The following is a 19,145-nucleotide window of genomic DNA, read 5'->3' as shown; positions in this document are numbered from 1 at the left end:
GTATTCGGTCATATTTTTTGGAAAAAACAGAAATTTTAAATAGAATGGAAGGTATTAATAATAAGCTATCTTTCACTGTAAACCCTTTCCTTGAAAAACTGCAGAGGCAGCTTTGGAAGGAGTATGAAGCTCTAAATATTCAAGAAGAGGCTTACTGGATTCAAATGTCAAGATGTAACGATATAAAGTTTGGAGACAAAAATTCTAAATATTTTCATAAAAAAACTAATAGAAGAAAGAAGAGGAATAAGATTGTGACTTTAAAAACAGAGCAAGGAGAATGGGTGAAAGATATAGTTTCTCTGAAAAATTGGAGAATTACTTTCTTTAAGGATCTCTACTCAGCAGGCTCGAATGTCTCCGCTTTTCCTATTACTAGTTGCTTTACGAAATTACAGGAAATAAATTACATAGATATTTCTAGAAATGATACAGATGAGGAGATTAAGGATACGGTTTTCAGTTTAGGAAGTTGGAAAGCACCGGGCAGCGATAGACTACCGGCAAAATTCTACCAACATTCATGGAATATTGTTGCAAACTCCATAATCGACTGGGTTAAGAAGATTTTTTGAGATCCGAATAACATTGCTGAGGCTAATAGAACTCTGATTGCTATTATTCCAAAAATTCCCTCCCGTGAGAACTTTGGGCATTTCAGGCCTATTAGCCTCTGCAATGTATGCTATAAATTTGTGACAAAAATTTTAGCGTCTCGGTTGAAAAAATATATGCCTACTATTATCTCCAATACACAAGCTAGCTTCATGCCTGGCAGGATTAGCGCATACAATATCCTAGTAGCTCAAGAGGTGGTTCATACAATGAGATACAAGAGTCATGGTAAAGGAATGATGGCTATCAAAATTGACCTAGAGAAAGCCTATGACAGATTGAATTGGAGTTTCATTATAGCAACTTTGGAGGATACAGGCATCCCGGAGAATATCATTAACATCATAAAATATTATATCACAACTTCCACCATGAGCCTCCTGTGGAATGGCTCACCACTAGACGTTTTCTCCCCCACTAGAGGCATCGGATAGGGAGACCCTCTTTCTCCATATCTCTTTGTTCTATGTATTGAAACATTATCTCATCTCATAAATAAATTAATAGAAGATAAAAAGTGGGAGCCTATTTCTCTCACACGAAATGGTCCTAAGATTTCTCATTTACTCTTTGCAGACGATATTGTTTTGTTTGCTAAAGCTGACAAGGGACAGATGAAAGTAATAAAAGAAGCACTCCATCTGTTTTGTGACAGCTCTGGTCAAATAATTAGTTTCAACAAATCATGTATCCATTTCTCAAAGAATGTAAACCACAACGTCAGAAACCAACTTAGTCAAGACCTAGGTATTTTCCTAACAGCTAACTTAGGGAAGTACTTGGGGGTTCCTCTCATCCATGAAAGGTGCAGCCAACATCACTTCCAGCACATTATTGATAAGATGCAATTGAAGCTCTCAAACTGAAAGAAAAAATCTCTTTCCTTGGCAGGAAGATGCACTCTTATTGAATCCGTCCTCTCAACTATTCCGAGTTACTGTATGCAAACTATGAAAATTCCAACTGCTGTCTGCAACAAGATTGACAAGATTTGTAGAGACTTCCTCTGGGGTAGCAGTGAGGGAGAGAGAAAAATTCATCTAATGAATTGGGACAAAATTTGTCAAACAAAAGAAAAAAGAGGTTTAGGTATCCGAAAAGCGTAGGAGACAAACCAGTTGTTTCTCATGAAGTTAGCTTGGGGGCTCATCCATAAGAGGCAATCGCTTTGGGTGCAAATTATGAGGGTCAAGTATGGTTGCGGAGAAGATATTATCCCGAAGATTCATATGAAAGCAAATAATTCAAATACTTGGAGTGGAATTGTTAAATTTTGGGAGAATTTCAGTAGGAATATCATCTGAAGGATCGGTAATGGTCACAGGGTCTTATTTTGGAAGGATCTATGGGTGCTAGGAATAGGTAAGCTGGAAGACTTAGCTGTATCTCACCTGGATGGGAAAAGACTGAATGAGAATGTTGCTGCCTATGTCACAGAGCAAGGAACCTGGGATTGGGACACTATTCGGCAATATCTTCTTGAAGAAATATTGATCATTTGCGTATTCTTAAAGCGCCGAATGCCTACATTGGGGAAGACATGGTGGGGTGGCTGCCTACCCCAAGCGGGGAGTTCTCTATCAAGTCAGCCTATGAGACATACTTTAACGGAGGTGGAGAAACTAACTATATTCATAAACAGGTATGGAAGATTAAAATCCCTCAGAGACTAAAAGCTTTCAGCTGGCTCTTAAGTCATGAAGCTCTCCTAAAAAATTCTAATAGAAGGAGAAGAGGGCTTACAGATGACGATAGATGTCCATGGTGTAATGAGGAGGAGGAAACCATGCTCCATGTTTTGCGGGATTGTCCTTACGCTCGCAATACCTGGACCAGCATGGTAAATAGAGCCAATCAGACTAGATTCTTTAATCAGCCTTACCAAGAATGGTTAGAGAATAACTTGTTCAATGGCTCTCACCACCAAAATGGTCAGTCTTGGACCATTATTTTCGTAACCGCCTGTAACACCCTTTGGAGGTGTAGGAATGATTTAATTTTCAACAACCTAAATCTGCAGTATAACCAGATTCCGTTCTTAGTGAATAGACTTGTAGAAAACTACAATTCAACATTTTCAATTGTTAAAAGGAGTAGCAGGGTTCTGAGACATACCAGAGACGAGCAAGTGGGTTGGGAACCACTAGAGAAGAATTGGGTGAAGCTCAATGACGACGGCTCGGTCCTTCAACTGGGTAGTCAAGGTTCTTGCGGCGGCATCTTGAGGAACTCTGAAGGAGACTACATCACAGGGTTTAGCATGAACATTGGACGATGTAGCATCACGATGGCAGAACTTTGGGGCATATATGTCGGAGTTAAGCTTGCTGTGGATTTGGGTATCACCAATCTAATGGTAGAATCAGACTCTATGTGTGCTATGAACCTTATAGGAAAGCCCTCAATTGATCTCCATGCTAGCTCTTCACTTATTAGATCAATTAAGGAGATTCTCACAAGGTTGAACAAATTCATAATTAAGCATATCTTCAGAGAAAGAAATTTTTGCACAGATGCTTTTGCGAAGATGGGTCATGAGAAAGAGGCAGGAATCATGGGATACGTTCATCCTCCTCCCTAGGACTCTTGGCTGACATTAGAAGAATGAAGTTCACTAGAATAGTGGTTGTTTAGTGCTTTTTTTGTTTCTTTGGGCCTTTGGCCTCCTTCTTATAAAAAAAAAAAAAGAATTAACATTTTCAACGTACAGGATGTTGGCCCTTGGTGCCACTACAACAAACAAGAGTAATGGCAAAAAACCGTTGTCATAGATCAAAAAATCGTTTCTGAAATTTTAGGCAACGTTTTGACAACGATTTTTGAACTGTGGTATATGCGGTCGTAACTAATGTTAATAGGCAACGGTTTTTTATCTAAAACAACAGCAACAAAGAAAATTGTTGTTCTTTGTTACCGTAATAGATAACAATTTTTACAACAATTTTTAAAAAATGATTTTTACCATTATTTAATATTATGCAACGGTTTAAAACCATAACAAAACAGACAACGATTTTACACCGTTGTAGTCTATCAAAAATAAAAAAATAACAAAAGATATGAATTATGGGAGAAAGAAATCAAATAGAACGTTCTACATAAGAAGGTAAAGTTAATGCGCAATGCATATGTTTAGTATTAAAAAAAAGTAGTAAGGGTTTTTATTACTGAAAAGCTTTTAACAATAATAATATATTAAGTAATATAATATTATAATTAGATTTTTTTTATTAGATAATTATTTTAAACATTAATATAATTTAGATATTTTTTACAATTATTTTGTCAAAAATTAAAAATAAATATTATATTTGGAAGGAATAATTTTATGTGTATTATATGTTAAATATTTTTAGGAGACAATTTTTATGTGTACTATAAGTTAAGTATTCTTAGAGAAGGATTTTTATGTGTATCTTTTGCATAATTATTTGAACAATATTAGAAAAATGTTGCTTGATAAAAAAATTTGTTGTAATGATTATAAAATTGTTTTTTAAAATAGTAAAAAAAAACGGTTTTGTTTTATTACTATAAAATAATAAAAAGTTGAAGTTTAACATTAACACTGTAAAAATTGTTGTCTAAGACTATTTAATAAAATAATTTTAAAATATAGTAAATTTTGACAATAATTTTCGTGTATATTATAAATTAAATATTTTTAGGAAAAAGTTTTTATACGTATTTTTTGTATAATTTAAATAATATTAAAAAACTGTTACTTAATAAAAAAATATTGTAATAATTATAAAATTATTCTTCAAAAGTCAAAAGAAACGATTTTATTTTGTTGTAATAAAATAATAAAAAAATAAATTTTATAGTAACACTATAAAAATTATTGTCTAAAATCATTTACTAAAATGGTTTTAGAAGGTTACAAATTTGTACGTGTTTAAAACTCATATTTATCGTAGTGACCCTTGGTCGTCATTCCCTCTTTGAGCACTTGCCTTTGGCAAATGTAACTTTTTGTTTATTTGGTCTGATCTCTCTCTATCTTTCTCTCTCCCTTAATAATTTTAGATTACAACTTCATTCTACATTTAAATAACAATAGAAATCAGAATATGTTCTGTACACACACGTATATATAAAACACAATATTGAATATTGTCAGTCATTATTTTTATATAAAATTAATTATTAAATACTGGTCCCTGTCCCTCTCAATAAAGATAGTCTAACTAGTTCTGCAAGCGTGTAAATTCGCTATATGATAGTTCAATTAATATTAATTAAAATAGTATATCAGGAAGTTCGAAGTAAGATTGTTTAAAATTGAAAACCAACCGTGGTTTGTGTGAAAAATATGGTAAGTGGAGGCTCATTGTCACGGTGTCAGGAGACAACATACAAATGCTCTCATTATTAGTATTAATTAAAATCAATGTAATCTATCTCCATTTTTTGGTGCATGTGTGCTTGACTTTTGAACTATTATTATTCTATATTAATTATAGAATTTAGTTAATATCTATAAGTACATATTAAATTTATTATTGATAAAAAATTTTAAAATGTTTTATTTAATAAATATAAAATAAATATATTAAAATTTAAATTTTTTATATTTTTAATAAAAAATTTTAATTTATAATTTTAACATATATTTTTAAGATATAAGGTAGATAAATTTTTAATTATATTAAGACGATTAATTTACATCTGAATTCACAATACAGGTGTAACGGATTAAAAGTTACGTTTTTATGTATTTGCAATCTTTTTTCTTTAAGAACTTATATACTATATAGGTAATAAATTCATCCTCAAAACTAAAAATTATATTTAATTTAGTCATTTTTAGTGCTTTTTATTTCACCAAAAGATAAATTTCAACTTTATTTGTTCTTACACGTCTTTCTCTTTTTCCCCTTTTTGTTGTTTGTCCTTTGAGATTAACCTTGTATTGCTCATTTTTAACTATATTGATATTGATAGTAAATTTTTACATTACTACTATGAAAAAAAATGTAGAGAACTAATTATAATATAAACTAATTAAGTCATTTTTTTATTTTTAATTTAAAAAATTGAAAAAGAAATAGAATAATAAAAAATTATTTTTTTTATAACAGACCTATTTTTTGATTAGTTGGTTAGAATTCATTTCACCCCTAATTGGTTCATAGGAGAACTGTACTACGATTTAATTTGATGGTTTAATTATTCTATTGATCTCTATAGTTTTGTGAAATTTTTAATTAGGTTCCTATACTTTTTTTTAATTGAATTCCTGTATTAATTTTTTTTTAATTAGGTCCTTCTTGTCAGTAATTGACTTAATTTTATAGAGACCCAATTAAAAAAAATTGATGTAGAGACCCAAATAAAAAAATATAAGAATCTAATTAAAAAATTTGATACAAAGACACCATTAAAAAAAATACAAAGACCTAATTAAAAATTTTGCTAAACTATAGTGACCACCAAGAATAATTAAACCTAATTTGATATCAGTCTAAGCATCTTGGATAACTACAAGCGATATGAGACGGAGCATGCCTGTGTTGCTTAATCCTTTGTATATTTCTACGGCATAGAAATTCACTTTTCTTCTATTGAAAATGGGATCGGAATTTTATTGGTGGATTGGTTAAGTTCTTTCTCACTTAATTACTTTTACACAATTAATCTCAGGGTAACGGCTTTTTGTCTCCCACCAGACCCTTTTTTGTGGCGGATTAATCTAAACGTAACGGCGTTTTGTCTCCCACTAGTCCTTTTTTTGGCATATAGGAGCTTTCCCATTCCCTTAATTATTGCAAGAAGATTAATACTAAAATATATAAGTAGTAATAAGAAATTTAAAACTCCTTAAAGGCCTTTTATTAAATAAAAAATAGTGTAATTTTTTAAATTAGTCTCCAAAAATTTTAAAAATAGATATTTTAATCTTCTAAAAAGTTAATACACATTAACATCTTTAAGATTTTACTCCAGCAGATAAATCAGTTTTCAGTCTATTTTTCAGTAGAGTAATTACCAAAATCAGTTCCAAAAAATTTAAAAGACAGACATTTTAGTCTCTAAGAAAAATTAATATACAGATCAATCTCCAACGTTTTTCTCTATTATACATAACAGTCCACCATCCATTTTTCGACGTAACTCACTGACGGAGAATGCAAATTTGACACACTTGTTTTTTGTTAACATGGTTTTTGCACATGTTATAAATAAAAAAAAAAAATATGTATGTGCCACATGGATGTGTATGTTAAGTTAGTCTAATTATGAAGTAGAAATTCAGTTAGCTTTTTGAGTTAATTGATAATTTAGTGATCAAGTTGAGATTCAAGTAAAAATAGAAGAATAACTTTGATTACACTTCATTCCTAGCTATCACACCAAGCTAAGTTATATTAAATATAAAAATATCAGGACAAGTTACATAAATAAATAAAATTAGTTTCAAATTTATGCAATTACAACTTTCTAAAACATGTTACATCTTTGTACTTTTTTTTAATCTTTTACAATATGCACGTAATCCGCCACATGATGTAGCGGATTACATTGAAATGTGTGCAAAGAAAAAACCGCTACAAGATATCGCGATTTCTGAAGGATCTGGGGCATGCATAAACCGCCATAGGGTCTAGCGGTTTATGTAGAAATAAGGTGTAGCGTAATCCGCTGCACCCTATAGCAGATTATGTATACGTGGATTCTCTATACATACCAGCGGAAGGCAATTGTAAAGAAGCAGAGTGTCATTTTCATAATGGATAGTGAGGAGAGTTTCCTAACTCTAGTGCATTGCTCTGGAAAAAGTCAAAAAAGTAAAAGACACGGTGTTAAGTTTACTGATAGAGAACCACTGAATGCTTTTATCCGGTCATCGAATACTTTGTCAGAGATAAAAATCAATATATTGCAAAAGTTTGGGGTGTGTAGGATCAAGTGGGTGAAAAAGTTGTTTTACAGGATTCCTATTAGTGTTGTGTCAATTGGTGTGAAGTATGATACATTTGTAATAGGGTCCGATGAAGATATGCGGGTTTTGTTTCACTGTCGGTGAAGTTTTTCAGAAGTGAGAATACACGAGTTGTATGCCAAGTTGGAAGATGGCATCGACAGTTCTGCGGCATCAGCTCCGAATTCTCAGTCGACTTCGTTGGGAGGTGCTTCTACCTCGATGCCTGTGGTTGTACCTGCGATTCCGTTTGTTGAACCTCCATCTGTTGCACTTGGGATGCCTAGTGCACCTCGTTTGATTCCTGATTTTGCAGGCGAGGGTGAACCAGATCAAGTTGAAAATGCGATGCGAGAGGATGATTTGGACAAAGAGCTTGTTGACATACTTGGAGACATTGATGAGGATACTCTGAGCAATTCACCTATACAGCATAGCCTATCAAATTTCGGCACACAGCAACATCCTCCATATTTCTCAACCTTGAACTTGGAAGCCATCAACCAACAGCTGGACGTAGATCCTACCTTTGGGGGTCAAGGATTGCATGATGGAACCGCTCCTACGGAATTTCAGATTGGCCAATCTTTCCAGAGTAAAGAGGAAGCTGTGTTGAGTGTAAAGGATTATAGCATCCATTGTGAAGTTGAGTACAGGGTAGTAGAGTCAGATCATTTTAAGTATCATGGGAGATGCAAGAATTTTGGTAAAGGTTGCACATGGTTGATTCGCGTCACACTTCGACAACGAAAGGGTACCTAGGAGGTTAGAAGGTACAACGGACCTCACACTTGGTTGGCTACATCGATTTCAACTGATCATTGACAGCTTGATTATCATGTCATTTGTGCAAGGATCTTTCCATTGGTTAGAGCCGATGCTGCAGTTACGATAAAGGTGTTATGGCAAGCTACAAAAGAAATCTATGGATTCAGACCTACTTACAGGAAGGTTTGACTGGCAAAGCAGAAGGCAATAACATATATCTGTGGAGATTGGGAAGAGTCTTATAGCGAGTTGCCCCGTTGGATACTTGGTGTGCAGTCCACCATGGAAAGAACCATTACATTGTTGGAGGCTTCTCCGGTTAGAGTTGTTGATCAGGTTGATCCATCTACCGTATATTTTCGTAGTATTTTCTGGACATTTCCTCCTAGTGTTGAAGCATTTCAACATTGCAAGCTATTGGTCAACATTGATGGTACTCACTTGTATGGCAAGTCTGGACGTACTTTGCTTCTGGCTAGCGCGCAAGATGAAAACTCGAATATCTTGCCCATTGCGTTTGCACTTGTGGAAGGGAAGAATGCAGAGTCCTGGTCTTTTTTTTCTTACCAACTTGCGACAATATGTGACTCCATAAGAGGGTATTCTGGTGATCTCTGACAGGCAAAATGGCATCAAGACTGCATTGAAGGCACCTAATAGTGGTTGGGTACCTTCTCATGCATATCGAGCATTCTGCATTCATCATGTTGCAGCTAATTTCTCCCTCAGTTTCAGCGCCACTCCCGATCAGTAGCCTGTGTACCAATGCGTCGTCGCCACTCCACATGCCTGTTATTAGGCACGTCCAGCACTTGCATCCTAGCAGGCGCCTGCGAGAATCCTCTGTGAAAGGCATCGACCAGAATTTCGACTGGCTTAGGATCATTGAATACGGCATCCGGTGACAGAATCCTGTGCACCACTCGGTGCCACAAGTCTAAGTACTCTGCAGATGGACCTGGGTCAGCAACTCTTTGGATACTCAGGACGGAATCAACTCTGTTGATCCAATGCAGATGCCATGTTTGAAAATAAGAGGGGAACCACCTATCTCCACCCCTACCATTCTTCGCATGAAGCCCGTCTATATTCAGGGCTGGCTCAGGTACATGTTGTACATCACCGAGATGTGGGACCACCCTATTAACTTGATGCCACTCAATCATAGCAAAATACATCAAGCTGGTAACCACCCACCATAACCTACAGTGCTCCTCAATAAGTATCTCTGGATGAACCACGACAAGTACGTCAAGCGCAGCATAAGTCTCCCACACAAACTGAAAAGGACAACAGAATCTATGGTTAGAACACTATATATAGAGAGGCCGGTGATCTAATAATGAAACATCCAACCACACACAAATAACTTACATCTCAACCACTCAATCGGTCTAATGTAAGGCGAAGCTAAATAAGTCATTGCTCCTTGGCATCAGATGTTGGTAAATAAGTCGTCCACCTAATGGATAATAATGTAAAATCAAAATTTAATATGGGATCTAAAAGGTTAATAACTTGACACAAATAGATGATACGCTCTGTGCATTAAACGATACCTGAACGCTAATGAAAAAGTAAAATCGTCAAACCCATGCGGCCTCAACGTGGGGAACCACCAGAAGATCCATGACTGTAGTAGCTGAAGAGGACTAGCCAACTTGGTGACATTTTTGTTGGTCACCTGACACAAGCATCTATACAACCATGCCAATGCAGCTGAACCGGAGCTATAACAGTCCATCTCATCAAGCTTCACTACAAATGGCAACCACCGAAGGTGAACCCGATTCGCACTCTTGTCACCAAACAACTGGGTAGATAGCAGCATCATGATGTATGCATGTGCATATATGCGAATAGTATCATCACTCGTATCAGCTAGTAGCACTTGAACCCTCTCATGGAACCATGTAAAATGAACTGTCATCTACTTGACCTTAGTCAGCGGCGGCAGCTCGCCGAATAACTCTTAAAACCACTCCCAAACTGGTCAATCATCCTCTATAAAGTGCTTGAAATCAGTGAGAAATCTGCAATTTTTTATTTTTTTAGTCTAAATTTTGAATTTTAAATCTTAAATTTCAAATTTTAAATCTTAAATTATAAATACTAAACTATAAATCTTAAATTCCATATTCTAATTCATATACCCTAAATACTAGATTTTATATTCTAAATTCTAATACTTAAAAGAAAATAAACTAACCTTTTCATTGATGCCTTCGGCAACGTGAGCAACGCCGTTAAGTCGATACAACCGATTTTTGTCCGCCATGGTCCCACTCGAATATGACCTCTCCAAATTTTTCAAACTCTCTCGCAGCCTCCTCCTCTCTCCCTCTCTCAAACCACAACTTTCTCTCTCAAAACAAAAGTTTTTCCTTTCTACCAAATGAAGAATTTATTGCTGGCTATTGTGGTTTTATAGCCAAGCTCCACATAAACCGTGACACCTTCTAGTGGATTAGGGTAGCCACTGTTTTCACATAAACTGTTAGACCCTATAGCAGTTTATGCATGATCTAGATCCTTCAGAAATCGCGATATCCTGTAGTGGTTTCTGCTTTGTATACATTTCAAGGTAATCTGCTATACCCTGTAGTGGATTACGTGCATATTATAAACATTTACACCCTGTAGCGATTTACATAGATTAAAAAAAGCAGAAAGATGTAACCTGTTTCAGAAAGTTGCAATTGCGTAAATTAGAAATCAATTTGATTTATTTATGTAAATTGCCCAAAATATCAAATGGATTTAATTTTGAGTTTCTTGGAGAATAATCTCTATTAACTTTATTGAACATTATTATTATTATTATTATTATTATTATTATTATTATTATTATTATTATTGAGTGACAATATATATAATTTTGGTTTAATTACTCTATTGATCCCTATAATTTCGCAAAATTTTCAATTAGGTCCCTATACTTTTTTTCTTTTTAATTGGGTCCCTGCACCAATTTTTTTTCAATTAGGTCCTTCTTGCTAGTAATTGGTTTAATTGTATAGGGACCCAATTAAAAAAAAAATTGGTGTAGGACTCAATTAAAAGAAAAAAAAGTATATGGACCCAATTAAAAAAAATTTGGTGTAGGAAACTAATTAAAAGGAAAAAAAGTATAGGGATTTAATTGAAAATTTTGCGAAACTATAGGGATTAACAGAGTAATTAAACCTATAATTTTTTATTTTATTTGTATATTAAATTTACTATTTATTTTATAGTTCAATAACTCAATAATTAATTAGTTTATATATATATATATATTGTGTAAGTATTTATTTAAAAAATATTAATAAATTTGATATAATTATGGGCAAAAAAATATATTAGGATTAATAAAAATACTTTTTAGTTTTAAATTTATATTTATTCAAAAAATTTAATATTCATTTTAATAATTGTGTAAAATTAACAAAAATATTAATTTGAGAAAGTATATATAATTAAAAATAAAAACAAATACATAGAGAAAATAATATTTGTTTACGTCGAAAAATAGACAGAGACTATTATGTCTGACAAAGAAAAATATTGGAGATTGATATGTGTATTAATTTTTTTTGGGGACTAAAATGTGAGTTTTTATTTTAATAAATAAAATAATTATAATAATTACTGAAATAAATAATTTAAAAAATATTTACCAAAATAAATATTCCTCTCTTATCTCGTTTACACTGTAAACAATATATATATATATATATATATATAATTTTTGAAAATAATAAAAAATATTAATAATTTAAATTGGACCAAATTCTTAAAAATGGAACATTTCAAATAATTGGAAACATGGACAATTTTAAACAGTAAAAAAGACAGACAGTATATTTTAAATAATAAAAAAGATGAACTATTCATTTAAAATAATACATTAACCCTTTATTCATCCTTGGAAGTTGCATTCTATTCTCAACCGCGTCCTCCATTTTCGTATCCCCCACTTCTATTCTACCGTTAATTCTGCTCAACTACTTTCAAATTGTTTTTAAAATAAGAAAAGATTAAACAAAATATTTTTATATTATAATAATATATAAAAAATGGACACAAACAATAATGCAAATATTAATTTTAATTATTTTGAATTATTTTTGTACAAAAAATATTATTGAAAAAGAGATAAAAATATAAAAAAAGTTTTTATAAACATAGGAATGTATGTTTAATTTATTAATTATTATCATTAGAATTTTAAAGTTTTAATTGAATGGATTAAACAATAGTATTAATAATGGGTAGTTAGAAAAAAGATAATCGTATTAATAGTAGACAGTTTAATGATACACTTATATATGCTTTCACTTATTCAAGTGTTAGAAAAAGTAAACGTGTTAGTGTGTTTATTTAGTTATTTTAAATAGATAGTCCATCTTCTCAATTATTTAAAATGCACTGTTTATCTTCCGTATTATTTAAAATCGTCAATCTTTTTTATTATTTGAAACATTCTATTTGTAAGAGTTTAGTCCAATTTAAATTATTAATATTTTTTATTATTTTTAAAAATTATATTTAATTATTTATATATACATATATCTCGTTTACACTGAAAACGAGATATGAGAAGAGTATTTATTTCGGTAAATATTTTTTAAATTATTTATTTCGGTAATTATTACATTTATTTAATTTATAAAAATAAAAAAATCGACTAAAATGTCCGCTTTTAAAATCCTTGGGAACTGATTTGGGTAATTACTCTGCCGAAAAATAGACTAGAAACTGATTTGTCTACCGGAGTAAAACCTTAAAGATGTTTTTATGTATTAATTTTTATTGGGGACTAAAATGACTGCTTTTAAAATTCTTAAGAACTTATTTAGGTAATTACTCTAAAAAATATTATCCTCATTGTAAATTAAATAAATTTTAATTATTTATTATATTTTATATCAATATACTCTTTATTAATTAAATAAATTTTAAACTTTTATTATGATATTTTAATTAATGGTTCAGATTTAAAAGAGTAATATATTAATTAGATTAATTATTTTTTTTTGTAAAATGGTAACAAAAGTAAAATCCCAAAATTGTTGATTTATTTATTCACTCTAATAATAAATAAGTTTTTAAAGAACTCACTTCCTACTTTTTCCGAAACAAATTATTATTCACTTTAAAGTTCTGTAAAAAAAAAAGAAATTATTCAACCAATTTAAACATCCAATTATTTGAGACATTTATATTCAAATACTTGAGATTTTACAAGAAACATGTTCCTTTCAACACATTTTTTACTATAAACTTTTAATAAGTAAAACTCGAATTGAATATTATTGATTAAAAAAATAAAAATACTATATTTATATTAAAAATTAACTACTAAATTAATTATTATATATATAATTTAATTTATTTTTAATATAAATTTTATATTTTAATATATATTCTATATTAATTAATTTTAGTATTTATCTTAACATGTTTGGAAAAAGAAATAGGAGTGACTTCAGCTCCAGCCCATGCTCTGGGTGGTTAGTAATTCCAAAATCCAAATTGTTAGGGTGATTGTGTTGGATCTTGCTGTCTCCAATTGAAGTGTAGCTTTTTTTTTATTTGCTCGAGAATCCAGGAAAGCAGAGAGAACAACATATAAGCCAAGAAAATCTGGATTCTTGAGCTCGTGTTGTGTTATGGACACTGATTTTCTTTTATGAGCCACATGAATTAATTTTTTGGCTTTTTTAGCGAGACACTTCGTTCCATCATTTTCTACGATTCCTTGCTCCCTCTTTCCAGTTTTCACCCCCATTCTCCTCTCCTTCCATCTCCAAAAAGCACGTCCAATCTTTTTTATTGTCAACTTTTTTTTATTTGGCTATTTTATTTTCTCTTAACGTAAATATGATTGAGTTTTAACTCTCATTCATCAAAAGCAACAAATTATAACTTTTGTTTTCAATTGTTAGATTAAAAACTTAATTAAAAAAATTATTTTTTTATCAATTTTATTATTTAATCTCATTTGTAATAAGAGAACATCAAGAATAATTATCAGAATTCTTAAATTTTTTTTATAGTTATACTTTACAAACAAATATTTTTTCAATATTTTTTTTCACATCAACGTTTTTTATCTATGGTGAATTGGTGATGTCATCCTTTTACATCTGGATGATTTTGTTAAATTTTAAAATCTTTTCAAGACTATTTTGTCAATAACAAGTCAGGTACTATTTTGTCAAACACCAAATTCTTTTGGACACCTATTTGATATTTACCTCTTCATTTTATTATAATCCATTGGATTTTGCTAAATAAACAATAATTTTTGTAAACAATGTGAACAATAAACTCTAAAATTGGCTCAATAAAGTAAAAATACACTACATCCTCAAATTACCTACCTAAATTTTAATATTAGAATAACCATCCGCACACCTAGTAAACTGAACATATGATATATCCATTGTTCACATTGTTTAGTATTTTTATTGTCTACCTATACTTTTTCAAATAAATTTTAATACAAAATTATTAAATATAAATCACGTTAGCACTAATTCACTTTTTATTAAAATCAAATTTGTAAAATCAATTTAATACAAACTCGCATTTATAAACTTTAATCTAAACACACATCATATTTGTTTTCCAAATTTATTATTCTGTCTATTTTATTCTATAACTATAATAACATATTCTTAAATTCATAACAAAGTTAATAGTTATGTGTTGCATTAATTATTTTTTGACAAGTTATTTTATTCATACTAAATCATAAAGAGATAATAATTTAAGATTATCTTATTTAATTTAATATTTATAATTATATGCATATAATATCTAAAATTATATATTTATTATATTTAATATTATGTATTTATTTTAAAAATAATTAATAAAAATAAAATAAAATAATTTTAAGCTAATTTAGACTAATTTTTATTTCCTTGCAAATATTTTTATTTTATTTAATTATTATCAGAGTCAGCCACCACGTATATTATACAAGCAAAATTCTGATCGAGTGTTGAACGGTTTATAATAAATTAACAAGCAAAACTATGTGTTTTTTCTTGTTAATTTATTTAGTGCATTGGCGCAAAATATGAAGCCCTAGACCAAGCAAATTCATCTTAATGAATGGATTATTGGCATTAATTGTTAAAAAATAAAATAAAGTAAGTATGCCGGGTACTTTCTGTGGGTTGTCGGAGTGATTGGCCACAAAAAGATTCATTCAAATCTAATGAAAAAAAAGTTTAACTATGACACATGTATGTTAAAGTTATTAATAAAAAAATTTATTATAAACTAATAGTAAGCTTAACTTATGTTTTAAAAGCATATATTAACTAAACCTTAAAAAAACACAAAAAAGAACAGAGTTTAGAACAAAGAATTTTTATATTTATAAAAAAGAAAAAGTAAAAAGCAGAAACAGTTCCTTATTCTCTTTTGTAAACCACATCCTCATAATAATAATAATAATAATAATAATAATAATAATGATAATGGTGTTCTCAATTTATTCTTTTACAATTCTATTTTAAAAATTAAAAATATTATTTATATACTAAAATTAATTACTAATATATTTATGTATAAATATATATGTAATTTAATTTATTTTTAATATTTATTTATATTTTAACATATATTTTATACCAATAACTAATTTTAATGTATAAGTAGCATAACTCTTTAAAAATACTAGTCGTAGTTATTGTAGTTTACTGTTTACACTCAACAGCGGAAACACATACATAAATAAACCAAACAGAGTGCAGTGAGTTTTACGTACAAAACAGAGAGAGAAAGAACTCCAAAGCTCTCTCTACACACAAGCACAAAAAGTTTGTCTTAGAATCTCGCTGCTACGAACAAAAGAGAAGAGTTGGGTTGATGTCTGCAGAAAAGGGGTATGTAGGGTTGGGAGAGGTTGGTGAAATGGAAGAAAGCATTGGGTTGAACCTGAAAGCAACTGAGTTGAGGCTTGGGTTGCCAGGGTCAGAGTCACCGGTGAAGAGTACTAGTTTGGGGGCAAAGAGGGGTTTCTCGGACGCCATTGATGGCAAGTGGGTTCTTTCTGGGAATGGAAACGCTGGATCTGACTTGGCTTTGGGTAAAGATGCTTCCTTGTTCTCTCCTCCCTCTGACAATACCAACAATGACCCTCTTCCACTTCCACAACCTTCAAAGCCTATTCCTGCTCCTGCTGCAAAGTACTATCCTGCCCTCTTCTCTATTTTATTTGCCCCTTTCATGTTTTACTAATTTGGCATGCTTGGAAAAGTTTACAAATTAGTTAGTTGGTTGAAAACTTGAAACTTGAAAGTTGAAACCCTCCTATGTTCATTTTTCTTGCTGTGGTCAACAATTTATTAGCTAACTATGCTGTTTTGAACTTGCAATTACAACACATATCATAATGATAATGATATAATTGATTGATTATTATTGTTATGTATGTGAATCAGGGCACAAGTTGTTGGATGGCCACCAATCCGTTCATTCAGGAAGAACTCAATGGCAACTCAGCCTCCTCAAAAGAATGAAGCTGATGCAGAACCCAAGCCTGGTTGCCTTTATGTCAAAGTCAGCATGGATGGCGCCCCATACTTGAGGAAAATGGATCTCAACAATTATGCTTCCTATAGGGACCTCTCTTCAGCACTCGAAAAGATGTTTAGTTGTTTTACTCTCGGTGAGTTCTTCTCTACACACTATCACTCCTTTTCTTATGTTTATCATTACAGAATTAAGATCATAAGTATTTCGGTAAATTAGTCTGCTTGAGGATTGAATTTGTATACAAGGTTAGTGTATACTTGTATAAATGAAGGGAATTAAGTCGTGTGTAAGTGTAATATCGCCTAAGTACACTAATATTTTCATTACAAAGGATCAAGCTAGTTGGCTTCACTAAGAGTGCTATGATTACTTTTTAATAATTCTCTACTGGGGAGGTTCCTTATATGGTTAATTGTATTTGAATTATGTAACTGCCATCTTCATTTTTGTTACAGCTTCTAATGATGTTTTATTAACAAGTTCAGGTCAATGCGGCTCTCATGGGGTTTCTAGCCGAGATAATTCAAGCGAAAGCAAATTGAGGGATCTCCTCCACGGCTCGGAATACGTGCTCACCTATGAAGACAAGGATGGTGATTGGATGCTAGTTGGTGATGTTCCTTGGGAGTAAGTTCATCTTTTCTGCTTTGATTTTTAGGAGAATGTCAGTTACAGTCACACCCTCGTAGTTTTTAGACATGATATTGGTGATTATTTCCTAAAGGAATTATCTCATCGTTGTTGCTTGCTTCAGGATGTTCACTGACTCTTGCAAGAGGTTGAGGATAATGAAGAGTTCCGAAGCAATTGGGTTAGGTAGGGCCAAATTCTTTTGCAATCTCTACTTTCCTTCGTTTGTGAAAACTCATCAACACTATCCAAATTGGAATATAGAATAATGGTTTTAATGTATAAGACTGTTGCATTCCACTAACTTAAATGCGTTGCATAGTGTACTAATTAAATTGTCACACTTGTCTATATTCTGATTCTTGCAGCACCTAGAGCCATGGAAAAGTGCAGAAGTCGCAATTAGCACAATGTTATTGATACAAAAAGAAGCATATGATATTATATGATACCCTTTCTTGTTCTTGCTTATGTAAAATTCTACTTTGACATTGGAGTGTCGTGAACTTTTTTAAGCTGGCACCATATATATTGATGGAATTATGTTAGGTCTCTGTTATAGACGTCGTTTTAAGGTTTCTTAGGTTTGTTGCCCTTGTCTTTAATCAGTTATTAAGGCATGTAAATTTTGTATTACTCTAGTAACATTTGTGTCTCCCTACCAGTTAATGTAAGTGAAAATTTTGTTTGTCATAGGCTGTTTGTAATCATTCCCTGTTATATAAGAATGAAAGAGAAATTAATCCACGGTGATATACGCATGGAATATCTTACAGAAATTTCCAGAAGAAATGTTTGTTAGTTATAAAAATGAGAAATGACGTTTAGTATTTTTTTAATGCACCTTTTTAGAGTATAAAAGATATTTTCTGTTAGTTATAAGAAAGATAAATGACGTTTGATATTAAAAGTAGTAAGTGCACCAAATAATAAAAAAAAAGGAGGTTAATACACAGTTGCAACATTTTTCATGACAGTTGAGCTTTCATTTGTTCATCACTTATATAGTTACATTCATGTTATTTGTTATCCACGTCTCTGTGTCTTGTTAAGGTTTATCGAAGATTCTTTTCTCTTTATTTTCTCTCTTTTTCCCGCAAAGATGCTGCCTTTGAAGCGTTTTACTTAATTCCCACTTGGTTTTGGTTGTACTTCCAATAGATTAAATTACCCATCATCACGATTTTCCTAATTTTTATAGATGTAACTTGGTTATATTTTCAATCGATTTTCCTAATTTTTTGTTTTTAGAGACAGGACAGAACATGACACTGAAACAGAGACAATAGGACGGAGACATTAAAAATTATCTTTTGTGTATTGTGTTTGGATACAATGGACAAGACACTAATGTAATGTCTAGTATTATGTTTGGATACACATGGATAAGACTAAAATATTATATGAAATGACTAAAATAGCTCTGTGATTCCAAATTTTCTACATCAATACAAATTAATTTAATAAAAAATGAGAGTACGTAGGAGTACAGACGGAACTTGAAAAAAATATTTGAAGAGGCAAAAAATTTTAATAAAAAAATATATTAGTATTTATATTAAAATAAAATTTATAAATATAATTATTTTATTTTAAAATTTATTATTAATATGTAAGAATACATATGGTTAAGATTAACAAAAAATAAATTTGAGTTTGATTAATAAAA

General features: G+C 31.1%; 2 protein-coding genes across 2 annotated transcripts in view; both read left to right on the top strand.

The window, feature by feature from the left end:
* Positions 1-19,145, top strand: part of LOC107630280 (Pyridine nucleotide-disulfide oxidoreductase family protein) — a 187,979-nt gene that overhangs the window by 156,245 nt on the left and 12,589 nt on the right. The window lies entirely within an intron of this gene.
* On the top strand, positions 15,988-18,223 carry LOC107630279 (auxin-responsive protein IAA27). Its single transcript, XM_016333378.3, has 5 exons — positions 15,988-16,497; positions 16,753-16,979; positions 17,332-17,473; positions 17,601-17,662; positions 17,845-18,223. The coding sequence occupies exons 1-5, from the start codon at positions 16,178-16,180 to the stop codon at positions 17,880-17,882; spliced, it is 789 nt and encodes a 262-aa protein (XP_016188864.1). The 5' UTR covers positions 15,988-16,177; the 3' UTR covers positions 17,883-18,223.

The sequence above is a fragment of the Arachis ipaensis genome, chromosome B3, assembly GCF_059453495.1.
Source record: "Arachis ipaensis isolate K30076 ecotype BB chromosome B3, ASM5945349v1, whole genome shotgun sequence".
Lineage (NCBI taxonomy): Eukaryota > Viridiplantae > Streptophyta > Magnoliopsida > Fabales > Fabaceae > Arachis > Arachis ipaensis.
This window is presented reverse-complemented; position numbering and strand designations above follow the sequence as displayed.